The 26570-nt window shown below is 36.6% G+C and overlaps 1 protein-coding gene and 1 pseudogene across 2 annotated transcripts in view; one reads left to right on the top strand and one right to left on the bottom strand.

Annotated features, from left to right (window-relative positions):
- Window positions 1-26570, top strand: part of ZMYM6 (zinc finger MYM-type containing 6) — a 40962-nt gene that overhangs the window by 166 nt on the left and 14226 nt on the right. For both annotated transcript variants that reach the window (XM_077753082.1, XM_077753081.1), the window contains exons 2-14: window positions 974-1139; window positions 9641-9725; window positions 10590-10839; window positions 13740-13911; window positions 15975-16166; window positions 18449-18599; window positions 19017-19132; window positions 19971-20243; window positions 20410-20560; window positions 21275-21447; window positions 23039-23186; window positions 24686-24826; window positions 25248-25288. In XM_077753082.1, the coding sequence (XP_077609208.1) occupies window positions 1047-1139; window positions 9641-9725; window positions 10590-10839; window positions 13740-13911; window positions 15975-16166; window positions 18449-18599; window positions 19017-19132; window positions 19971-20243; window positions 20410-20560; window positions 21275-21447; window positions 23039-23186; window positions 24686-24826; window positions 25248-25288 (1986 nt within the window). In that variant the 5' untranslated portion in view covers window positions 974-1046. The remainder of the gene's footprint in view (window positions 1-973; window positions 1140-9640; window positions 9726-10589; window positions 10840-13739; window positions 13912-15974; window positions 16167-18448; window positions 18600-19016; window positions 19133-19970; window positions 20244-20409; window positions 20561-21274; window positions 21448-23038; window positions 23187-24685; window positions 24827-25247; window positions 25289-26570) is intronic.
- LOC144222632 (NADH dehydrogenase [ubiquinone] 1 alpha subcomplex subunit 5-like) lies at window positions 15251-15908 on the bottom strand (annotated as a pseudogene).

The following is a 26570-nucleotide window of genomic DNA, read 5'->3' as shown; positions in this document are numbered from 1 at the left end:
GGGATTTGCGGGTTGCCTTCTCTCTATCCGATACAACGTTGCCGCGTTTGTACTCCGTGACGGGCGTGGAGACTATTGGTGGGGACGAGACTTTCGGAGCGAATACCGTCCTCCAAGGAGGGATGAGCACCCATAGATGGTTGTAACTGTGGCAAGTGGTCGAAAGTTCTCATCTCTTTTTACGCACAGGCTTTTCCACCAGTTGCCCATTTCCTTGTCTGGCTTGACTCTTTGGATGAAGACAGCTTTGGGGTGGGGGTGGGGGGGGCTTCCTTTTCGGTTCGGGTTTAGAACGTTTACCCTTTAGGGAACGGAAATTTGCTGAATGGCTAATAGAATTTCTTGTTTACAGGAAAGCATTTAAGAAGTAAGTCTCAGAGGGGCTTATTTGTGGGAATGGCCCCCAGGGAGACCCTGGAAGGTGCAGGTGGTCCACTTAAACAACGGTGTACCTGTTGTTCACTTGTGATGGCATCTGGAGTTCTGGTTTATCGTTAGGCCAAGAAATGGGGCCCTGACAGAGGTCTCCAGCAAAAGAGTGGGGGTGGGGAGCTTGGTGTGCCCCCACTTTGAGAAATAAAAGCAGAGGTAGGCCTCCAAGTACTAATTCTCTTGGAGTCAGAAACTATTTCCGAATCCTTTCCTCTGGTTGCTTGGTAACGTCTTCCCGTTTTTTTGGCCTGCTGGTCTGATTCCCTCTGTAACTTTCAGCATTTGAGAGACCAGAGTTTGACTTTATTAAAGTTATTAGGGAGGTTGGGAGCTATAGCCAGAAGACTTTTCATATGTGGAGAGAACTACTAAAGGAGCAGAAGGAAGGAGGGGAGATTAAAGTTAGTCGTGGCCCCAGAAGAATTGTTCTTCAAAGGCTCAACTCTAAAACCTTGAGTGCAACACAAAGCTTTGAATATAAACATGAAGGAGAAAATGAGAAGAATAAACCTGAGTGCCAATCCCTTATGTTGTATTTTAGGAGCCCAGCTCTCCTTTCCCAAGAAGAATCTATTAGTTTTAGACTGGGGAGTTCCTTTACATAAACAATTAGAATGAAAGAACCTTTGGATGGTGAACGTGGCAAGGCAATGGCACCACAGCAGGGGCTTCTGGACAAAATTAAAGAAGAACCTGACAATGCTCAAGTAAGCATTTCATTTTATTAAATAAAAATTTTTTTAAATTCTTTTCTATCTGGTGAATTCAGATTTTTAGTTAGGCAATGTTAAAAGAACCCAAGCTGATTTTTTTCCCCATTAGGTGAGTAAATCCGATTTTCTCCTCTGTAAATGAGAAAAGATCTTAGTAATTGTGTATCGTTTTGTAAAAGGAAAGTAATGTGTATTACTATTCATCAATACTTGGTACCTTTTTTAATAAAATTCTCCTATCTGACAGAAGCTTCCTTTTATTATGGAAGTATTTGTGGTCTGTTCTATGCCAGGGGATCGAGGAGTCTGTTTAGTCCTTTCCCTCATTGAGCTTATACATTAGTGGGAGAGAGAGACATTCCACAAGTAATTCATCAAATAATATATATAATTACAAACTATGACAAGTGCCTCTTCAAGAAAAGCCTAAAATGGGAAATCTGACCTAGGTTTGGTTGTGAGCAGAAGCTGCCTAGGGAAGGCTTCCCTTTGGGAAGGATGTGTAAGCGGAATGATGAAGAATGAGTAGACTAGGCAAAGGCACAGAGAATGTTCCAGACAGAGGGATCCGCATATAGGAAAGCCTTGAGTTGGAAAGTTACCTGGTTCTTTTGAAGAGCTGCAAGACCAGTGGGCCTGGAACAGAAAAGGTATGAAAACGGTGATGATGATAATGTTGATCGTAATAACAACAACACAATAACATAGATGGTATTTATGTATCAGTGTGTAGTATATATTATGTTATAATAGCATGTGACTTTATATTAACTTATTATTATTGATATACATGCTTAGACTGTGCCAGACATCAGTCTCAGAACCATATTATTACCCCCCATTTTACAGATGAGGAAACCAAAGTACAAAGAGGTCAAGCAATTTACCAGGGAACACACCTCATAAATGGCAGACCATATTCAAATCCAGGTAGTCAGACTTCAAAACCTGTGTTATCCTGCCTCAAGGATGAGGCTCTGTAGGTAGTTTGAGGCCAGATTATGCAAGGCTTTGGGACCTTGGTATGAATTTTGGTTTTTAATGCCGAGAGCAGTGGAAAGAGATTGCAGGATTTTAAGTGGGAAGATGAGATAAATATGTTCAGAAAGACCATCTAGCTACCTTTAGGAACCTGGATTGGAAATCTGTGGAGATCAGTATGGGAGACATTGGTTAGTTGTTTTGGCAAAAAAATGATTTTTTTCTTCTTGGACGGTTCTTTGCTTGATACTCTTTAGTTACTGAATAAGCAAGCCAATAATAAAAATATAAATAATGTAATAACCAAATAATAAATAATAATGTAAATATTTTATTTCTCACATCATCTCAAAGGTAATATTATTTCAGGACGGGGCACCAAATAGCTTTATCTCATTTATCAACTCCATGTCTTCCTAGAGTACTGTGCTGAGAAGCTTCCGAGGACTGTCTACAGGGTGTGGGGTGGGCAATGGTGACATCATGACATTTATTCCCCCCCAGATGGTATATTCTTACTCTTCTTCCAAAGTGGTTGCTTTGTTTGCCAGGTTTTGTTGATTCTGCCTTTGAAGAATTTTTTATATTCTCTCTTCCTTTTCCTCCCTATTTCTTATTTCTCATTTGAACTGTATTTCCTACTCATCCTTTTTCCTGTAGTCACAGTCTCCATCAAAACTGTATAATGATGCTGTTGTATCTCTACAGACCTGATGACATCATTCCCTTTAAAGACCCTGTCTCCTCATGTGTGATAAAGCGTGAACTTTTTAGTGTAACATCCAAACTATCCACGTTTAGGCCTTTGTTTCTGTCTTCAGCATCATTGGTCACCCTTCCCACCTTTTTGAATCTGTTCATCTGCAAATTATCTGCATTTTCCTCAAAAGCATATCCTGTAGAGTTTTGCTTTCTCTCTTTGCACATGCTATTTTTCTGCCTGTGGCATTCTAAACTAGGCAGCTTCGCATAGATTTTCTCCTTTTTTAAGATATAGTTTGATAGTCACAGGGGTAGAATTAGTAATTCTTTTATTTTTCCTATTGTATATTGGTTTCACTTTTGCTGTGGCATCAATGTGTCCATGAATTAAAAAAAATTTTTTTTAACGTTTATTCATTTTGGAGAGACTGGAGAGACAGAGCATGAGTGGGGGAGGGGCAGAGAGAGGGAGACAGAATCTGAAGCAGGCCCCAGGCTCTGAGCTGTCAGCACAGAGCCTGATGTGAGGCTCAAATTCATGGATCACAAGATCATGGCCTGAACTGAAGTCAGATGCCCAACTGACTGAGCCACCCAGGTGCCCTGAATTTTGTTTTCATACAGTCTGGTCTTATTTGACCTGCATCCTCAATTCCTGGTCAAATGACTGACACAAAGTACATGCTCAATTATAGGAATAAAAGAGCCTCTGTTTCACAGATGGGGAAACTGAGACTGAAGGAATAAGTGACTTCACCAAGGTCCCGTAGCAAGTTGGGATACAAAACCAGTTTTTAAAATTCTAGATCTAATTTTTCTTTCATTATGCCTTGTCTGTGGTACATAAGCTTAAGAAGTATTGTCCTATGAGTTGAGTGTTCTTTCTTAATATCAAAATGGTGATAATGAAAATCCCCCTAACAGCTTACATTTTCGTGTAAGCAGATGGGGACCAACTCAGTTCTCTTTGGTTTATATTAAAGCTACTCAAGGTGAATAGTGTATAATTTTTTGCATAAGCGAGAGTGTGGGCTATGATAGAAAAGCCAGTTAAACAAATTGTAGTGTTTTCTGTGTTGCGTTCAAAGTTTGGAAAATAGGAAGTGAGAAACAGAAAATGTTCAATATTTTCTGATATAGCCTCCCCTTGCCTCCCCCTCATGCATCTGAAACTAGTGTTCCTATGAAAACTTTTGTAAGCTGAAATGGTGTAAAATCAAGTGATTACCATTGGCTTATATAGAAAAATTTTTGAGCCTTCCTAGACCCCTAAAACTAACCACTCTTAGGCTTTTCTGATACCTCAGGACACATCTTACTCTCAGTGCACAAAATAAATGAAGAGAAGGCACCAATGTTTACGAAGTTCAGTGTTACAGCAGTGTCAGGTTGATGCTAAGATGCTGACTGTGGTTCCTAGGAAAGGAGCTCGGTGGTGCAGCTCTCACTTCCCAGGCTGCACACTGCTTTGTAACTGCTCGCTGAAAACAAAGCTGAAGGCTGTTTTCGCTTTTTGCCTTTTCTCATAAAAGTGAAAATCTTCAGATTTCTTTTGGTTGCGAAAGCAGGTATTAATCTAAGTGATTTGTGAAGGTGAAGTGGCGTTGCATGAACTTTTGAAAAGTGAGGAATACCTCTACTAAGAGTCTGTTCTGGATATTAGAGTCACAGTCGAGCTGTCATTCATTCACTGAGTTTTTATTCCTGCTAACTATAATTCATAGCACTTGTTCTACACTGTCGTTAAGTGGGATACATAGATTAATCCATTTGATGAGCAGGGCCCAGGAGTTAAATACTGTTACTATTCTTGCTTTACACACGAAGAAACTGAGACAGGTGGTAACTTGTTAAAGGTCATACAACTGGTCAATGGTTGAGCTAGAATGTGAACCCAAACAGTCTGGTTAAAGATTCCCAACCTCTTAACCATGATACTGCAGGCTGTTGTGTTAGTTATTTAGATTTCAGAAGATGAAAAGACAGGGCCTCTGTTCTCAAATTGATAGTGTAAGGAGGAATAAAGATACAGGAAAAAGGGGTAATTATTTATTGAGCGTGCCTCATCAGAAGCTGTGCTAAGCGTGTGGTATGCATTCTCATTTAAAATCTACAACCATATGAGGGACAGATTTTTACCCCATTTTACAAACGAGGAAACTGAAGAAAGGAGAAGTTAAGTAATTTGTCAAACTCAGAGGCAGCCTCAGAGCTAGAATAGGACCTGGCTTCAAACTTGTATTCTTTCTTTTTCTATTTTTTTTTCAAACTGTATTTTTTCTTTTGCTTTGTGCCACCTCTGTACTGATACAAAATCACAGTATTAAGTAATTATTCTAAAAAAATTGTGTAAGGTACATTGGGAGAATAGAGGAAGGCACCCTTATGTCTGTCTGGAAAGGAAAGGAAGGCTTCATGGGACAGGTAGCACTTGAGTTGTAACAATTAAAGTTTCCAGGCAGAGAAAATAGCATATGCTAAGTCATGGAGAGGTGAGCGAATGTGGTATGTTTAGTGGTTGAGTGTTTCAACAATAAAGAGAAGAAAAGAGAATAGATTTGAGATATTTAGGTAGGGTTGCTCAGACTTAGAGATAGCATATGAGATATGTGGGTCAAGGAGGAATCCCAGAGTACTTAGAAGTATCTGTCCTCAGTTGAGTTTTTGATGATACAATTTACTGAGGGGCTAGGAACAGGATTTGGGAGAGAGTAATAAGTACAGTTTGGAATCTTTGTGTTTATTTTTAATGTGTGTGTGTGTGTGAGAGAGAGAGAGAGAGAAGGAGAGAGAGGGAGGGAGGGAGGGAGAGAGAGAGCACAAGCAGGGGAGGGTCAGAGAGAGAGGGAGACATAGAATACAAAGTAGGCTCCAGGCTCTGAACTGTCAGCGCAGAGCCCAATATGGGGCTAGAACTCACGAACCCATGAGATCATGACCTGAGCCAAAGTCAGAAGCTTAACTGACTGAGCCACTCAGGCACCCCAGGATCTGTTGTGTTTAAAGGGCTGGTGGGACATTCAACTGGTAATTTGCACTGGGAGGCATTTGCATATATGGGTATGGTATTTAGATAGTTGCATTTTATCTTAGCCAAAAAGCTGAGAAGCAGTGGAATTTAGAGATTTGGTGTAGTGTTTCCAGATAAAATATAGAATGCCCAGTTAAATTTCACTTTCGAGTTCACAGTAATGATTTTTTACAGTAAGTAGTTTGCATGCAATACTTGGGACATACTTATATTAAAAAATATTTGTTGATTATCAGAAATTCAAATTTAACCAGGCTTTTATATATATATTTTTTTATTTGCTAAATCTGGTAACCCTGTATAGGTGATAGTTGAAGTTACGAATATGGATGAGATTGTTCAGGGAAAAAATGTAGAGAGAGGAGAGCAGCGCTCAGGACAGAATGCTGGGAAATGGATTAATTTAGGGCTTCAAAGTGGCTTCAAAGTAGTTCCTGCAATCAGCAGCCTCAGCATTATCTGGGTGCTTGTTAAAAATGTGTATTCTTGGACCCTGGTGCAGACCTTCTGAGTCAGAAACTCTGGGGTTGAAGCCCAAAGTCTATGTCTTAACAAGGGGCTTCTGATGCCCCTATGGCTGAATATAAGAACATCAGTGAAGGAGAGTAAGACACAGTAATGAGTTCAAGTAAGAACCAGAAGACCGTGAACAGAATCATTGGCAGTGGCAAATGTATCTTAGAAGCCGTATAAGATAAAACTAAAAAATGTTTATTGAGTTAAGCAACTGTGAGGTGATTGGTTAATCTTAAAACAGTTTCAGTTGGGGGTGCCTGGATGGCTCAGTCAGTAGAGCATGTGACTCTTGATCTCAGGGTCATGAGTTCTAGCTCCAGATTGGGGTAGAGATTCCTTAAGTAAACAAATACACTTAAAAAAACAAACAACAACAACAACTAACAGTTTCAGTTGAAGCAGTAGCCAGATAGTATTAGGTTCAGGAGGGAGTCAAAATAAGGAAGGGGTGCCTGGGGATCTCAGTTGGTTAACTGTCTGACTTTGGCCTACTTTATGATCTCACGGGTTTGTGAGTTTGAGCCCTGCATTGGGGTTCTCTACTATCAGTGCAGAGCCGGCTTCAGATCCTCTGTCCCCTTCTCTCCCTGTCCATTCCCCTCAACAATAAATAAACATTTAAAGGAAAAATAAAGAAGTAGAAAAAGAATGAGGCACTTTTTTGCTTGCTCATAGGCAGGAGTGAGAAGAGGGTAGTTAAGTAGTTTCTCAAAAAATGGGTTCTTTATAAGCTAAGAGGAAAAAACCAGCATGGGGGGTGGTAAAGGCTAAAGATACATGACAGTATGCAGTGCTGAAAGATGGGATCCCAAATGCAAACACTGTTTTTAGTCAGTTGTGGTTAAGAAGGTTGCTTTTTCCTGGAAAATGAGAGGACAGTTTATTGATCAATTTGTAGACATGGTGGTGGGGGAATCAGGGAGTCGAGGGAGTTCTTAGTTGTTTCTTTTTTTCTTGGTGAAATTGAAACATCAGGGGGCTGGACATTTATTTGCATGGTTTGCATGGTTGTGCCTTGGTGGTGATGATTTGGAACAGTTACTTTGTGAGGTAAAAGTAACTGATCGGGGGAAATTTAACAGGCATGTTAGAAAAATATTAGAGAATAAGTTGATGATAAGGCAAATTAATTTTATACTGATTCTTAAGTGTTCTTTTTGGAAAGTTGAAGGAGGGTGTATATAGGTACTTTTAACTTCCTCTCCTTTATGCAAGTGCCAATAAATTCTTGTTATTTAAGTATGTTTAAGACTATCCACTTGGATTCATTCATTCAAGGAATATTTGTTCATTTATTTATTTCAGAGAAAGAGTGGGGGAGAGGGGCAAAGGGAGAGAGAGAGAATCTCAGGTATCCTCCATGCTCAGTGTGGAGCCTGATGCGGGACTTGATTCCATGACCCTGGGATCATAACCTGAGCTGAAATCAAGAGTTGGACACTCAACCGACTGAGCCACCCAGGCACTCCTCAACAAATATTTATTAAATGCCATACTTATGAAAATAATAAAAGCTAGCATATTTGTGTATAAATCATGCTTCAGTTTTGGCTTATCTGTAAGGGATCATGCTACATACTTCATCTGTATTAAATCATTTATCCCCCCATAATAGCCCTATGGGTTAGATAATATATTTTGTAGATAAGGAAATTGAAACTAGAAAAGATTAAATAATTTGAGCCAAGATCACATCTGTTTCTGCCTGCTTTCAGAACCCAGAGCCTTCTCTGTTAGGTTATGTTAACTGTGCCACATGTTGAGTGTGCAAAGGCAGAAAAACAGATACGGTGCCTGTTCTTGATGGACATGTTCCTTTCAGTCTTGCATGTATGGAGGAAAGAAGAAGGATGTTAGACAAATTATCACCCAAATAAGTAAGAAGTGACATATTGTGACAGGTGCTATGAGTGAAAGGAATTGGGAGCTTAATTTCTGGTGGTGGCTAGGGTTTGAATTCATTATAGTAATTTTTTTATATTGTATTTGTACATCTGTGAGGGAGATAGCATGACTTTTTGAAACAGACAGACTTGCGTTTGATTCCCATCTGTGCACTTAGTGTCTTTGTGACCTTGGACAAATTGCTGAACCATCTCTAAGCTTCACTTTCCTCATCTATAAAGAAGATACTGTAGTTCCTACTAATAGACAGCAGCTTATTTGGGGCCATATGTACACTAACTATGGGAAGTGGTGAATGAATGTAGTGGTTCCTAGTCTTTGGCATGTAATTATCCAAAGCAATTTCAAAAGTAACTTTGGGAGCTGATGTATCTGTCATTTATTTTGCTAAGTATAGGAATGTTAAAATACAACTGCTTTTTATTATCACCATTGTTTCAGAAAAGTAAGACTTTTAAAAAACTTTTTAATGTTTATTTTTGAGAGAGAGAGCACAGTGGGGGAGGTGCAGAGAGAGAGAGAGGGAGGGAGACACAGAATCCTAAGCAGTCACCAGGCTCTGAACTGGCAACACAGAGCCTGATGCGGGTCTCGAACCCACAAATTGTGAGATCATAACCTGAGCTGAAGTCGGATGCTTTCTGACTGAGCCACCCAGGTGCCCCTTAACTTTTTATTTTGAAATATGTAAGGCTATTTTAACTACAACAAAATGTAGGATGGTTGTGATCTCAATAAAGAATAGTCTTNATAAAAAATATTTAAAAAAAAAAAAGAATTATGAAAAAAAAGAATAGTCTTTTTCAAAGTAGATATATGTATTTTAAAATTTTTGTTTTATAAAATAAAATTTTGTTTTATGATTATATTTTATCTTAAAGCATTTTAAAGAATACATAATTAGGATAAGTCTGATTTAGGCTGTGATGATGTTATGTATAACGAACAGATTGCATTGTGTTTTTTATGCCATTAATAGATATGACAGTTTATAAGTCTGTTGGCTAAAATTACTAATTGGATCCAAACTCTGCATCAGTCAGATTTAATTTCATTTATTGTTCTCTTATAAACACAGCTTAAAGTAAGGATAGTGCTCAACATTGAAGTAGCTGTATATGAGTGCTATATATTACATTTGAAAAGTAGTAATAATTGTCATGGAAGATTTTTCAGTTCTGAAAGGTCTTTTTTGTAAAGCTTTATTCTAACAACTTGTAAATTTTGACTTTTGAGATATTTATGAAGGTGATTATGATTAGAATGTAGAAATGATATGACAGAATTATTTTTTACTTGAATTTCTAGTTTGTTTAAATACTAACACTGTATTCACTTCTCTCTCTTCTTTTTCTTTAAGGAGTATGGACATCCCACAAAGCCAAAAACTCAAGAAAGTGAACTGAAAATTAGTGCTGTATTTTCAGTCAGTGACAGTCCTCTTGGTAAGAAATAGAACTGAGTATGTAGCATCTGGCTGGCTCAATCAGTAGAGCATGCAACTCTTGATCTCAGGGTTGTAAATTTAAGTCCCACATTGGGTGTGGAGATTATTTAAAAATAAAATCTAAAAAAAAAAAAAAGAAAAGAAATAGAACTGAGTAAGTTAATTATGATTAATACTGTTATGTTCTAACTATGAAAACTGAGGGAGAGCACCACCTCATATAAGTCTTTTTTTTTCCCCTTAAGATAAAGTAGTGCTTTTTAAACTGGGTAGCTGGTCTTGACGACTAGCATTTTGAAAAGTGGAATTGAGGGGCACCTGGCAGTCTCAGTCAGTAGACTATGTGGTTCTTGATCTCAGGGCCGTGAATTCAAGTCCCATGTTGGGTGTAGAGATTACTTAAAATCTTTTTAAAAAATGCATATACATAATATATATATATGTGTGTGTATATATGTATATACACGCACACACATTTATATTTATAAATATATATATATATAAAGAAACAAAAAGTGGGAATAGAATAAGATTGTATAAGACTGTGATGGGGTGTAGTAAGGAAACATTATTTCACGAAACTGTTGTTTCAGTTATTAAATTTTACACACATAAACATACATAGAAATGTATGTTTGTGTCTCCTGGAGTATAATGTGAAATATAGTTCTTACTATGGGTTATAAAAAGGTTTAAACCTGCTCCCCCACAAAAAAAGGTTGAGAAACTCTCTGTTTTAGAGTGTTTATTAGCTCATTAATATTGGATTTGGAGAATGAGAATTTGCTCTAAAAAATGGAGAATGTATATGTGTTTGTGTTGATACTAAAACTTTTTTTTCCCCCTTATTTTGTATTTGTAGCCCAACAGTTGACCCCAGGCTTTCAGTTTTCTCTTGCATCATCTGGCCCAAATATATTGCTTCCTTCAGTTCCAGCCGTAGCTATTCAGGTTTTTTGCTCTGGTTGTAAAAAAATGCTTTATAAAGGGCAAACCGCGTATCATAAGACGGGATCTACTCAGCTCTTCTGCTCCACGCGGTGCATCACTGGATATCCTTCACCTGTCTGCATACCACCTCCTCCCAGGAGAACCTGCACACACTGCTCAAAGTATAAAATCTTAATTGCATCCTTTTTTACTTTACCTTTTCAGTGTGTATATAGTTTAGGTCAAATATGCTATTGCTACTTTAAATAACTTTTTAACTGAGAACTTTGCAAATTCTTTGTAATGCTAAACAAAGGACATGGTGTTTATAAGTATCATCTTAACCAGTTTTCTGTCTCCTTAAGTTTAAATTTTAATATGGAAAGAAATAACAAACCATTTGTGGGAATTATAGGACCACTCATATATCCTGTGACTATAGACTTCAGCCATTCACGATTATTTATTATCTTGAAAGTTATTTCAGTATAGCATAGAACAACATTGGTCTTATAATAATATGTAAAAGTTTTTTAATACTGTAGAAGATAAAAAAATCTCTAAATGGTCACAGAAATAATGTGTTTATTTCTAAAAAAAATCCTTTGAAGTTATTGCTTTACAGTTACACATAGATGCAGAGAGAGGAAGAAATAGCAACAAAGCCACATAAACTTCTTTCTCTACCTTAGTATGTTTGAAAAATTTGGCATGTTCTGCCTCTTCCTGTGGTAATGGAGTTCTACAAATACACTGTGTTGTCAGTAGTCATTAACGTAGAGTGAAAAAAATTAAGAGCTTGGTTTAGATCGTGCTCTATCCCTTACTAATTATGTGACGTTGGGGCCAGATGTTTAATTTTTTTAGGCCTCGGTTTCTTCATTGGCAAATAGTATCTACTTCGTCAGATTTTAATGAGACAGTGTTAGCCCAGAGCTTATCACATTATGTCTCTTACCGTATTATTTCTGGTCCCCTATTTTGTCTTTGGAGATCTGTGACAGTTTCTTTATCTGCTTGGGGTGTTGGCCTTAAGTATCTAAAAGATCCTGTTAAAATGGAAATCTCCAACTAAGAGGAAAGAATTTAAAAATATTTTACATAAATATTCAAATTTTGTTTGGTTCTAAAATGCAATTCTAATACCTTATTTAAACTCTTCTATAGCATTCTCATGAAACTGATCTAGAAGAGTAAGTTTAGTTTTCTGGTTTTTTTTTTTTTTTTTAGATATTCTGTTTCAACATATCACATATCAAAATAAAATGAATTAAATTTCAAAGAACATAGCACAACTTATACATCTAAGTGCATATTATTTTCTTAAAAATAGTCACTCTTGTCAGAGATGTTTTACCTCAGTGCTGCTCTTATTCAAAAATTTTTTTGATCTCTTGATTTGGCATTGCATTCAGAGCCTCTGAAACATTCCTTTAGACCAAGTAGGTGACAAATCTATCTTTATACCATGGGTTTGATTTTTGCAAATTGCCAAAAGTTGCTTGATGCCTTATCAGTTGACTATTGTAGACAATTAAACTCAGTCATACTGTTAAACATGATATTTGACTAAAACATTGAAAAGATGTTCTTAGAGTTCTTGTAAATAAAAGATAAATTAGAAGACTGTTGGAGCCATGTTTTTGGAAGATGGTTTTTCTAAGATTAACGTTGAGGTGTAAGATTCATTTGGATGCATAAGGTTTAAAATGCATTTATAGTCATGTGCACAGATTTCCATTAAAAAGTTATTCTCTTTGGTTTACATATATGTATATTATACCACTGGCAGATTCACTTTATTAAGTAACATTTTTTATTGCTTTGTTTTTATTAGAAAAATCACTATTCAAAATTAATAACTTTACCCATGTGTAAACATATCCACTTGGTTTCCAAGATTCACTGTCCTCTATTTTTAAAATTAGGTTAGTTTTAGAAAATTAAAGTACTTTGTTGTTATTGTTATTCTTAAATAGTTTACCATGAAACAGTTTTGTATAATAAAGGCCTAGGTTAGGAGGCAGAATAGTGGAATGATGAACCATTGAATGTGCTATCAGACTGCCTAGAATTTGTATTCTGTTTTCATTGCTTACCGGCTTGTGACTTTGACAAGTTATTTAACTTTTCTGATTTGGTCTCCCCATCTGAAAAATGGCAATTATAATAATACTTATCTCACAGAATTTTTGTGATAATTAAGTTGGATAATTTGAGTAAAGAGAACAATGTCTGGTATATAGCAATTACTCAGTACACATTACTGTATATAATATTACTGCCATTATACTCTTTGTGGTTCGTATAGTGCTTCTAATTACTGACCATTTCTTTTAGTTTTTTTCTACTGGTCAGAAAATGGCAATACGTAGCATCTGTTTTTACTGTTAGTGCTTATTGCATCAGTGGGCTCTTAACAAAATTACTTGAGGAGTCTTATGGAATGATTCACTTATTTGTGTTCTTTCTGTCTTATTCTTATTTCCATCTGTCCTCTGCTACCAAACCTCAATAGTTCTTTTGTCTTGTTTCTTTGATCTTTTTAGTCATAGTTAAGTTTTATATGTCATGCTTATTTCTTATATTAATCTTTGGTAGTTCATCTGTTTCCCAAATCTTGCATTTAAATTAACAAACAAACATGTCATTCTTTGTCTCTACTGTTTCTACTCTTAGCAGATGCTAGCTAGTAAGAGGACAAGGGTTTTGTGGCCTGGACTTGAGGGACTGCCTCTTCTTCCATTGGCTCCAGTGGATGAAACTTGGTTGGAGCTGGAAGCCTCACTGCTTTGGTCATGAACATCTGGCTGGATATATTTCAAATATAATTTTCCTTCAACACATCTATAAATTAGGTATCATAAACCCATTTTCTACATGAGGAAATTGAGAGAATAATTACTCAGCTAAGTAATGGAACTAATCATCAAGCCCAGGTTTTCAGATACCTTATCCAGGGCAAGCCATTTTCTACCATGCAATAGCTGCCCTTAGTAAACAGTTATTTTAGCTCACAAAGAGGAAGAAATTAGAATTATGAAGAACACATTTCATTCTACCTTTTGTTACTTATTTTTAGAGACATCTTAAATCCAAAGGATGTGATCACAACCCAATTTGAAAATTCTCCTAGCAAAGATTTCTGCAGCCAATCATGCCTTTCTTCTTATGAGCTAAAGAAGAAGCCTGTTGTTACCATATATACTAACAGCGTTTCAACCAAGTGCAGCATGTGTCAGAAGAATGCTGATGTAAGTTACATTGTACCTTTCCTGGGATTCTGCTCAGAGATCAGAGATTTTCTTTTTTCCATTTAATATTTATTTACCATTCAATTTACAGCTCTGTAGGGGAGAAATACATTGGAAAAAACACAATTTTCTCATTTGAAAAATTCTGAATTGATTCTGCTTTGCCACAAGGGATAGCAACACACACACACACATGCTTATAAACACACAAGAGTACTATCGTTAAGTTAAAAAATACCAAATTTAAGTATTTAGAAATGATAGGGTTTAGAAAGAAAGGGTGAAGGCACATTAAAAGTAATTTATTCCAACTGTTTTCTTTCCTTTGATAGCATTTATCTTCGTTTTGATATCCAACTATACTCATACTGGAAACTTAGTGAAAACCACCTAGTGATTCTATTTTGACGTTAGAACCCATGTGTGACTAAGATGTTCTGAGTATAAGCCTATTCATAAGTCAGATAAACTTTAGGAACTCTTTATGTCTTTTGTTTTACATAAATTTTCTCTCTACCTTGATGTACTTTGGTTGATCAAGAAAACAAAAGGCTAAGGAACAGAAAGCTCAGTGCTTTAAATGAGATAAAGAGAAATGTTTTTACAATTACCACTATAAATAAGATGTCTTTCTTTCAAGTACCAAATCAATTTCCTCAACTGGACAACTATAATTTGATGTTTTTCACTCTTAACTTCTTCACTTCAGTGACTTATAAATTTGTCTAAGCAATAATAAAAAGTACCTTTCCTATTTTTTTTCAGGATAAAAAACATTAAATGATGTGTTGAAGACACTACTAAAAATACTTCACATTTCAATTATGGACTCTGCACTGAAAATCTATCGTACTTTTCCAATTAACTTTCAAATCTCTCCACAGTTTCTCTGTTAAAAAAATTAAACAAAACAACATCTTTGAAATAATTTAAATGAATGCCTTACATATCAAATATGGATTCACAAATCCCTACTACCACAGTCAACAATTTTAACAAGTCTCCTAAATATGTTCTGTATTCGTTTTCTTGATTATAAGATATCAGCAATAAGAAAATATTTTTTTTTAATGTTTTATTTTTTATTTATTTCTAGGAGAGAGAGAGAGACAGCGTGAGCAGGGGAGGGTCAGAGAGAGAGGGAGTCACAGACTGAAACAGGCTCCAGGCTCTGAGCTGGCAGTCAGCACAGAGCCCGATGCGGGGCTCGAACCCACGAACCGCGAGATCATGACCTAAGCGAAAGTCAGACGCTTAACCGACTAAGCCACCCAGGCGCCCCAAGAAAATATTTTTAAAATTACAAAACATTTAATTAGATCAGTTTCCCATCAACATGCTAGTCATTTAATGATGATTGTATTGGCTATTTCCATTGGTTGGCAGGAGGCTCTTCCACTAAAGGCTCCCATGGTTTCCACTATATCATTTTTCTTGCCAGACTTAGTTCATTTTCAGCCTGAAGAATCACCTCTTCTAGTTGGTCACCCTAAGTTGGTCTTCTGATTTCTTAACATCTGGTTCCGCTCTAACCATACTCAATTTTCATTTGTAATCTGTTCTGTATACTTTCTTTCAATGTTTTTTTTAAATTTTTTTTTTATTTATTTCTGAGTGAGAGAGAGACAGTGTGAGCAGGGGAGGGTCAGAGAGAGAGGGAGATACAGAATCTGAAACAGGATCCAGGCTCTGATCTAGCTGTCAGCACAGAGCCTGATGCGGGGCTTGAACCCATGAACCATGAGATCATGACCTGAGCTGAAGTCGGACGCTTAAGACTGAGCCACCCAGGTGGCCCTTTTTGTCAATGGTTTTTTTTTTTTTTTATGTTTTTTAAATTTGTTTCTGTGTTCTGCATACTTTCTATATGCTGAATTTTTAGGGATTTGCTCACGAACATCAAGAATCATTGTGTATAATATTCTTAGCCTCTTGTGTGGAGTCTCACACACAGCCAATCCCCTAAGGCTGGTGGTCTTCTTCAGCAAACCCACCATGACCAGTGATCAGAGATTTTTAATTGGCTTTGCTTACTTTGGATGTGTGTGTGTTTTATTTCCTAGATCCGATTCGAAGTTAAATATCAAAACGTGGTACATGGTCTTTGTAGTGATGCCTGTTTCTCAAAATTCCACTCTGCCAACAATCTCACCATGAACTGTTGTGAGAACTGTGGGGGCTACTGCTACAGCAGCTCGGGGCCTTGCCGGTCTCAGAAGGTGTTTAGTTCAACAAGCGTCACAGCATATAAGCAGGTATGAAGGCCCGTCCATCGCTCCTTCCAGGATGGCTGTGCTGGGATGAGGTGCAAAACAAACGAGTGGACCCTTCCCATCAATTGATTTTGGGGTGTGGTTTCCCCTGTAGAAAAATGAGATAGGTGCTGGTGGTTTGAGACTGTTGACTGTGGTAGTGAGATGATACACTAATGTACTTTCATGATTTGCTGTGAGTCAGAAATATTTTGTGATACATTGGTAAGTGAAGAAAACTCCATGTTATTTTAAAAAACTATGGCCAACAAGCTCAAGATGTTAAAAATCAGTAGATCTAAAGCATATCTTTTTCTTTTTCCTTTTAGAAAAAAAATACATATTTACAAAAAATTTTTAATGTTTATTTATTTTGAGAGAGAGCTGAGGAAGAGAGAGAGGGAGAGAGAGACCTAAGCAGGCTCTGCTCTTCAGTGCATAGCCCCACATGGGGCTCGATCATCCCATGAACTGTGAGATCACGCCCTGAGCCGAAACCAAGAGTTGGACACTCAACCAACTGAGCCACCCAGGCGCCCCTAGAAAATATGTTTTTTAATGTGTTTTGGGATGAATTGTAATTATTTTGGCAACATGCCTTAATCAGTTACTTTACCCAGTTTTTATTTGTTGTAATGAATAATGGATTCATTTGGTTACTGAGTAGATCAACTGGTGTTAATGATTGCTGAATGATTTGAAATCTTTGAAGAGTTATTTTTCTAAAAAAGAGCATAAGTGGTAACTAATTTTTTTCAGTTAGCAAGTTTGATTTATTTTTAATTCCTCTGAGTAGTTGGTGGCAGACGTTCATTTGTGAGAAGTATCCCTTTTCTAGGAGTTACCACTTTTGGCATTTTGGTTACTGTTTTCACAAGAATAAAATCCATGTTTTTATATACACGATCCAAAAATCAGTTCTGTTTCTAATTTTGGTGTTGGTATTATACTCTGTCAACTGCAGAAATGATATTCCTCTTTCACCAGGAAGATGATGTAGTAAAACTTTATAATTTATATTTTCCTACTGCTTAATTCCCCCTATAATGTTTTGTTGAGAGACTTTATGTTGTGTCAGTGACAGTATAGTATAATAGTTAGCCTGGAACTTTGGAGTGAGATGAAATGTTTCACCTCCCACTTTTCTGTTTGAGTTAAAATTAATTTAAACTTTTTATTAATATAATTTTTTAAAGTATCTCTTGGGGCACCTGGGTGGCTCAGTCAGTTGAGCATCTGACTTCAGCTCAGGTAATGAGTTTGAGCCCCTCATCGGGCTGTGTGCTGGCAGCTCAGAGCCTGGAACCTGCTTTGAGTTCTGGGTCTCCCTCTCTCTCTCTGCCCTCCCCTGCTCATGCTATGTCTCTCTCTCTCTCAAAAATGAATAAACATTAAAAAAAAAATTTTAAGTATCTCAATATGTTGTTGGAAGGATTCTATTGATGCAGTGTATGTAAGTTAAATACAGTGTATTTAGTATAGAGCCTGGCTCATGGTCAGCCCTAAATAAGTAATAATATTGATAATTTATATAAATGGTAGCCATCATTCTTGTTTTTTCTTAAAACATGAGTAAAGTTATAGGCAGATTTTATTGTAAAACTCAGTTTAAAAAATGTAGTTCTGTAAGATCTTCTAATTTAAGTTAAACATCATTTCTGTTTCCTCCTATTAAAGAGTCTTACTGGTTATGTAACCTTCTTAAAAATTTTTTTTTAATGTTTATTTTTGAGAGAGAGAGAGAGACACAATCTGAAGCAGGCTCCAGGCCTCTGAGATGTCAGCACAGAGCCTGACGCAAGGCTCGAACCCACAAACCATGAGATCATGACCTAAGCGGAAGTTGGACACTTAACTGACTGAGCCACCCAGGTGCCCCGTGGTTATATAACCTTAAAGGTGGTAGACAATATTGTAGATTGATGTCCAAGACTCTGCTGAGGATGGCCCTTTGGTTCATGGATTACCTGGTTGTCTTAGATTATTTGTAATGAGAAAAGTGTATAACAGATACTAAATTTATTACCTTTAGTGTATTTTGTTGTTAATATGTGAGTGTAGTTAACTAATTTTCCTCAGTTTACTTTTTATTATTGATCTGAAAGAACTTATTTTTCTCACATCCCAACTTACAAAAAAACCTAAACTTAGAGTGGCCTCATAGTCCTGTGAGTTCAGATATTTCAATCAAAGGCAGTTGTTGTAGTTAGTTTTACTTTTTTCTTTTCTTAAACAACGTGTGTGCTTGTACTAGGTATCTAAATGTTATTTTGTTTTCTTGATAGAATTCAGCCCAGACTCCTCCATATGCCTTGGGGAAATCATTGAGGCCTTCTGCTGAAATGATTGAGACTACCAACGACTCAGGAAAAACCGAGCTATTTTGCTCTATTAATTGCTTATCTGCTTATAGAGTTAAGACCGTTATTTCTTCAGGTAATGTTTAAACTTGGTAAATTTATAGATTCAGTAATTATTGAAGAACAACGTAGCTGCTTTTCTTTCATTTTGTTACAAACTGAATTTATCTGTGTGGTTAAATAAAGACCCAAGATTTAGTTTAAAGAACTGATTTGTAAGTGAAAATAGTTTTTCACTGATTTTCTTGGTTGAGGCATTTATTTTGTAATTCCATATGTGAAAAGAAAGGAAAAAAAAAAACACTTGTAAGTTCCAAGTTAGTTTTGTGTCAGTGGGACTTAGATTAGTTGTATTTAGCTTTACAGATCATTATAAAGTTGCTTGGTTTTGGTTTTGTATATTACTGAATATTTTTTAATTCCCCTAATACACTTTTGGATCATTTACTCATCTAAGTAGCATATTCATTGGTTTTTATTTTTTGTTGCCAAGGTGTCCAGGTCTCGTGTCATAGTTGTAAAACCTCAGCAATCCCTCAGTATCACCTAGCCATGTCCAATGGAGCGATCTACAGCTTCTGTAGCTCCAGCTGTGTGGTGGCTTTCCAGGTATGAGCTAGGGTAGTGTTTTACCCCTGAGCACTTGTCAGCATTGGTGTATGGCAGTATGTGAACTGCTGAAGGTCCATATTTACAAAAGAGTAAATTCAAGTTAGAAAGAAAAAAATTGTGTTCAACACTGGTCCTAGAAGTCATTTCTGCAAAATATCTAAGCCAGGTATTGAGATTCAGTGCTGCCTTCCTAAATTCAGGGTCCTTACCGGAACTACCCTTCCCTCCTACTTTTGCTCTTGGATCTCTCCTTTTCAAAAGGACAGAAGCTAAGAAATGGTTCAGGTAGGTGGCATGGTGATGTGCTCATGTGTCCCTTTAATCCTTGGCCAGATACGTAATGACTGCTGACATGGAATCATAGCCTTCATTTACTTGTTCCATTTGCTTCTCACTCTCTGAGATACACAGAGAAAGAGTTAAGTGATCATCTGGGGTGGCAAGGTGCCTGATACATGTCCCTGGCACCAGGGAGAAAGAGACTACTGGTAGCCACTGCTCTCTTAATAGCCATCAGAGGCTGGGTTGTGATGGGGAGTGCAGATGGAGGGGGCTTTTGGGGGAAAGAAGGGACTTGTTCTAGTTTATTGGAGCCCTATATTAGACATGTTTAGAAAGCCTGAATTCAAGGTCTTAAACCTTTTTGTGTTGCGTTTCTCAGTCCTTCTATTCTGAAATATGCCATTTAAACCCTTTCTGTGAACTACTTTATAAAATGTTAAGAAATATTTACAAAATGTCAGAGGTATCAATTTATTAAAATGAGAAATTGAAAATTACCAAGTTATGTTGTTTCTCAGTTGCTAAAATCCTTACCTTCTTTGTGTTCATTCAGAATGTATTTAACAAGCCAAAAGGAACAAACTCTTCAGTGGTGCCCCTGTCTCAGGGCCAAGTGGTTGTAAGCCCGGCCTCTGGGTCAGCAGTGTCAACGGGAGGAGGTAACACCTCTGCTGGTCCCCCTGCATCCGTCAGCGGCTCTCCTGGAGCCCGTTTCCGGCCTCTTGCCCCATCCCAGCAAGTCGCTTTAAGCCGTACACTTGTTAAACTCAAGTGTCAGCACTGTAACCATCTGTTTGCCACAAAACCAGAACTTCTGTTCTACAAGGTAAAAAGAAGTATTGAAAGGGATTGAATGTAAATGTATCCATTAGAAGCATTTGTCTTTTCATCTTTTGACAGTCACTTTGCTTTGAAATGAGAAGTAGAATGATTTCTTAAAGATAAAGCAGCTGTTAATTGGGTATTAATGACTTTCTTTTAAATCTCTGCAGGGTAAAATGTTCCTTTTTTGTGGCAAGACTTGTTCTGATGAATACAAAAAGAAAAATAAAGTTATGGCAATGTGTGACTACTGTAAACTGCAGAAAATTATAAAGGAGACTGTCCGATTCTCAGGGGTTGATAAGCCATTCTGTAGTGAAGGTAAAGAAAGCAAGTAGTTGAGTTTTATCCACAGAGCATGTGGTTGTTACAAAGTAATTCATGCTGACTTGGGCTATAAATCTACAATTAGTTTTCAAGTAATTTTGCTTTATGAGGTATAATTTAAGACATTTTTCTTGATTTTATACTTAATTCACTTTATTTTTCATGCTTAATTCACTTCAAAGTCTATCCTTTTAAGTATTACAATAACCTCAATAAAGAAAAACTTGAAAAAATTTAAATACTATATTTGTGATCGTGATTTGCCAAGTTGTGATTTTTAAAATTACAGTCATCTAAATAAATTGCTTAAAACTAAAACAAAACTTTTGAAAGGTAAATGGGTCAAAGGTATTAGGTTAAAGTGTAAAAACATCTCTTCATAAGTTTAGCAGTGACTTGAGAGGTCTTTCTGTTCTTGCACTAACTTGTAAAGTGGGTACTTGAGCAATTATCGCTTCTTGGCTTAAGAAACCTTTATACCTTTGATTGATGTTTCTGAATATAGATGGCTTAATATTTAGAGTATATTGAAAAGTGATATGAGTTTGCTTGTGAATAAAGAGACTGTCCTTTAACCTAGAAACAAATAATTGTATTAAGCATTGAGAAATTAGCTTAACTGGTGTCTGAGACTGTGGAAACTCACTTTACCTCCTTCAAGTTAATGTAAGTTTGATGTTTCTTCCTTTCATCCCTTCTGGTTCTCAGTTTGCAAATTCCTCTCTGCCCGTGACTTTGGAGAGCGCTGGGGGAATTACTGCAAGATGTGCAGTTATTGCTCACAGACATCCCCTAATTTGGTAGAAAATCGATTGGAGGGAAAGTTAGAAGAGTTCTGTTGTGAAGATTGCATGTCCAAATTTACAGTTTTATTTTATCAGGTAAATGTAATAACACCTTTTTGGCTTTCTGAAGTTAGTACAAACTATTTTCTTAAAATATGTTCAGATCATGTGAAGTAAAATTTAGTGTTTAGAAATGGGAAAAATAAATTATGGGGTCTGAAAGCAAAATTCAGTTGAATATAAACATGAAATTTCGTTTATAGAAATACAGAGCATAGGATTTCTGGAGGCTTTGTTGTTGTTTGAACATATATTCCTTTTATTTTTATCTTCTGCTTTCTCTTGAGGTACACTGACCTTATTTATCACTAAGTTCTTTCAAGTTCAAACTTGACATAGCTATGTTGCCTTAAGTGGCTCTCATTCAGAAGGTACTCTGATGAATTTGAAGTCAGACCTTGTTCTCACTTTGTTGGTCAAATGACTGTGACTAACGTCCTTACCCACTTCCTTTTTATTTTTTCTTTTTTAAAGTGTTTTTTAAATTTATTTCTGAGAGAGAGGGAGAGAGAGAGAGAGAGAGAGAGAGAGAGTGAGCAGGGGAGGGTCAGAGAGAGGGAGATACAGAATCTGAAGCAGGCTCCAGGCTCTGAGCTGGCTGTCAGCACAGAGCCCGACGCGGGGCTCAAACCCACGAACTGTGAGATCATGATCTGAGCCAAAGTCGGATGCTTAACCGACTGAGCCACCCAGGCGCGCTCCCCCCCACTTCCTTTTTAAAGAATTACTTTTTTGAAAGGCTAACAATGAAAGCTACAATTAATTGAACTACTAATACAGGCCCAGTACTTCATAAGTGTTACTGCATTTAATCCTCAGTATAATTCTTAGAGGTAGGTGTATTTATTACCAGTTTATAAATAAGGGAAAGGAGTAATAAGATCCAGGGATGTTTAGTAGTGTGTCCTTCAAGAAGCTGGTAGGTGATAGACAACATCTATGACACTCCAGTGAAATTATCAGTCTCCCTACCCCCTAAAATATAATCTTTTTGGTGGGGAAGTATGTCTTTATCGTAATTATATGGCACCTATCTCAATGCTCAAGACAAAGGATACCTAATTAAATAGTTGCTGAATGAATCAATGTCTTTATAACTCCAAATTGCATATTTTTTTCTTCTACTACATGATGTCACTGCTTAATCTTTTAAAAATAGAGCCTTTCTTTAGATTCCTTCATCAGTAATTTTGAAAATGGGAGATCAGTTTTTATGTTCTCTAGATGGAGGGTCCCTATATGAAGCAAATAAATCTTTTTTAAATACATATTTATTTTGAGAGAGAGTGTGCTCATGAATGGGGGAAGGGCAGAAGGAGAAGGGGAGAGACAATCCCAAGCAGGCTCCGTACCATCAGCGTGGAGCCCAACTCAGGGCTTGAGTTCATGAATCATGAGATCATGATCTGAGCTGAAATCAAGAGTTGGATACTTAACCCGAGTGAGCCACCCAGGTGCCCCAAGTGTATACATTTTTAACTAGAACATTTAAAGGTAGGAAACTTGCATTTGTGATTCCACCGATTTACGTATCCTGTTTTCATAGTGCCTCCTGGTTTTATGATTAATGTTATCTTTTCATTATTTTATGGTTTCAAGCCTGTTTTCTCTTATATTTCTTTCTCAGATGGCCAAGTGTGATGGCTGTAAACGACAGGGTAAGCTAACTGAGTCCATAAAATGGCGAGGAAACATCAAACATTTCTGTAACTTATTTTGTGTCTTGGAGTTTTGTCATCGACAAATTATGAATGACTCTCTTTCACAAAATAAAGGTAAAAATTAAACTTGGCTAATGGGATCGTTATGTCAGTGCTAGGATATACTATTAGTACATACAGATGTAAATAATATAATAAAAACAAAACTTTATTGGATTCAAATAGCCTGGATTTCCTTAAATTTTCATGTAAGAATTCTTTTTTTAAAAAAATTTTTAATGTTTATTTTTGAGAGAGAGAGAAAGAGCAGGGGAGGGGCAGAGAGAGAGGGAGACACAGAATCTAAAGCAGGCTCCAGGCTCAGAGCTATCAGTACAGAGTTGGAGCCAGGGCTCAAACCCACAAACCGTGAGATTTTGACCTGAGCCAAAGTCAGATGCTTAAATGACTGAGCCACCTAGGTGCCTCTCTTGTAAGAATTCTTAAAATTTGCCCTTCAGGGTAAATTAATCTTGATGCTTTTTGTTATCATAGTCAAAACACCAAGGAATCAATAAATGTATGAACACTAATTTTATGGGAAAATTAGATTTGATTGCTTTTGGTTGAATTTATCTGTACATAAATAACTTCCACTAAGGGATATATGTTATTCAGTTTATAAACTAGAAAAAAATAGAAAATCAGGGCAAACAGGAGGAGAGGATAGAAGTATGTTAATACAATTGCTATGACAGGCGTCGATTTGATCAAGAGCTTGATTGTAGCCAAGGAAAAAAGAAACGACACATTAATTATATCAGAAAAAATAAAGTCCACCAGTTCTTCATAGGTAGCAAGAAAATTTTTGGCTAAGAATAAAATAATTTTGCAAGTAGGACAGCTAATATGGTCAAAATATCTAGATGAATAAATACATGTGTGGCACATTCTTAAAGTAGCTCCATGAAGAAGTACTTCTCTGAGTTAGGGTAAAAATATTTGATATTATGCTGTCTGATCAAAGCCTGGAGTGCTGTTGAATTGACAGAATCCATGTGCTTTGTCCTTACAGTCTGGCCCTTGTCTGCCTTTGCAATCTTATTGATCATCATCTTAATCACATATGCCATGTACCAATCTTTTATGTCATCATCCATTCCCTAAGACCAGTCAGGTCAGTGGTAGAATTTTTATTTTATAATATATGTTGACAAACCAGTGGATGGGTAGCAGCTTCACCAACTTATTTACAAAAATTGTCATGTTAAATTTTTATTTGAAGCAAACTTAGGTGGAAGAGTTTTAATATTCACTAATAGAAAAGGCCAGTTAATTCTAAAGTTAATACCTATATTTTTATCTATTAAATAGCATTTGAAGTTTATAATTTTAGAGAATCAGGCTGTCTTTAAGTCCTAATGAATGGTAATCTGACCAGAATCACTTTTTATACAGAGTTAGATGTTATATCCTAAAACATTATACAGAGTTAGATATTTGCACTGCTCCTTGAAAACTTAGTTGTTGAACAGGGTTTGTGTGTGTGTGTGTGTGTGTGTGTGTGTGTGTGTGTGTGTGTGTGTGTGTAACCCTTTTGTTTATACTAGGTCTTACCTTTTTGTTTTAATCAGTAAATATTTATAAGGCGCAAACTACTTCAACGGAGCTCCCTTCCACAAGGAAAAGTACAACACCAGTTATAACCAGTGTGGTGTCATTGGCAAAAATACCTCCTGCCCAGCCCACAGGGAACACTAATAGTGTTTTAAAAGGTATGATTTCATGTAAAGGCATTTAGTTAGACTGTAGAAGTAAGTGTTATCTAAGTAGCTCTTGTTAATAATATTTACTTTTATATTTCTGTGAGGAAACCTGTCCCTTTTTCTCAGAGGGAAGTGAGTAGCAAGCAGATTGGCATGGGTAGGGAAGGAAGTGGCATGTACAATTTATTTTTTTTTAAACCTAAGTGATTTTAATATAGTTGCCTTTATCACCGGAGATGAAATTGGGGAGAGAACCCTTGTTTTTACCAAGCATCCCAGGTGATACTGATGTCCAGTTTTCTTGGACCATTCTTTGAGAAATTCTGGACTAGACTCTGGCCTGCCTTAGTGAGAGGAAAGTAACTTTTTGGTCTAAGTGTTTATATCTGTATATTTTGAAGATAATAATGTATGTTTGAATTTATAACAGGTGCAGTTACTAAAGAGGCAACAAAAAAGGTCATTGAAGACGTAAGTTTTATTGTTAATATTTTTCCTCATAATGCCACTTGGGTTAATTTTCATTTTGGGTGTAGTATTCTAATATGTGTCTGAATACATTTCTCTTTACAGCTTAGTCTTCAAAAAAAAGTAGAGTATTATGCATTAATTTTGTTCTGGAATTTTAAAGTTACATTAATAAGAATGCATTTCTGATATATTTCATTGTTTGTGTTCTGGCTCCTGAATTTCTAATTTTTTTATTTTTTTAAATTTAAAAGAGAGAGAGAGAGAAAGAGCACAAGCAGGGTAGAGGGCAGAAGGAGAGAGAGGGAATGTTAAGTAGGCTCCACACTGAGTGTGGAGCCTGACACAGGGCTCGATCCCATGAGCCTGTGATCATGACCTGAGCCAAAATCAAGAGTCAGACGCTCAATGAACTGAGCCACCCAGGCGTCCTGGCTCCTTAATGTCCTGTAATGTCTTAATTACATCTGGCTGCTTATTTTTCTCTTTTACTATATTCAGGTATTTTTCTTTTAGACTGGAAAGTCTCTTGAAAAAGTTCAGTGTAATGTTGTTTTATGCATCTTCAAATTATGTGAGGCTGAAAATAGTGCAAACTAAAAATACATTTAAATTCCCACTTTATGTCTCCAATTTGAAGTATTGTGAAACTTTCTAAAATTAAAAATATTTTCAAGAAATGCATAATTTCAAATTTGACTGGCTGTCTTATGTTTCCTGTGTCTTATGTTACAGGAAACAAAATTCCCATCATCCTTTATCAATATCACATGAACCTAATGTATTGGATGTTGGGTTAATGTTTTTGGTGACTGTTTTTGGTTGCTCTCTTAACATTTGCTTTTGGTACAATTAAAAATATTTTTGTATGTCATTCAAGTTCAGTAAATAGTGGTTTTAGTACTGAAAAAGCATACCCTAAATTCAGTATCTTTGGAACAAAAGTTAGATGTGATAAAACTCTGTGTGAAGGCCAGACCATAGCTGTGATCCCCCATGCTCTTCATTTAGGAGAGTGCAGCCTGCAGAATATTAGAGATCATGCTCAAAAAACCAAAAGCATTAAAGAAGGTACATTGTTTAGTTCACAAAAACCTATCTTATAACCAGGCAAGAGTAATGGAGTAAATGGAAAAAATCTTGGCAACGCAGCTGCAAGGTCAGTGCTGCCATAATGCGCCCTTGAGATCAAGCCTGTGCTAAGGTCTGAAGTAATGTTGATGATTTGAAAGGAGTTGAAAGTGAGATGAGAAGGGTGCCTGGGTGGCTCAGTCGGTTAATAGTC

The sequence above is a fragment of the Crocuta crocuta genome, unplaced genomic scaffold (genome assembly GCF_008692635.1).
Source record: "Crocuta crocuta isolate KB4526 unplaced genomic scaffold, BGI_CrCroc_1.0 scaffold303, whole genome shotgun sequence".
NCBI lineage: Eukaryota > Metazoa > Chordata > Mammalia > Carnivora > Hyaenidae > Crocuta > Crocuta crocuta.
This window is presented reverse-complemented; position numbering and strand designations above follow the sequence as displayed.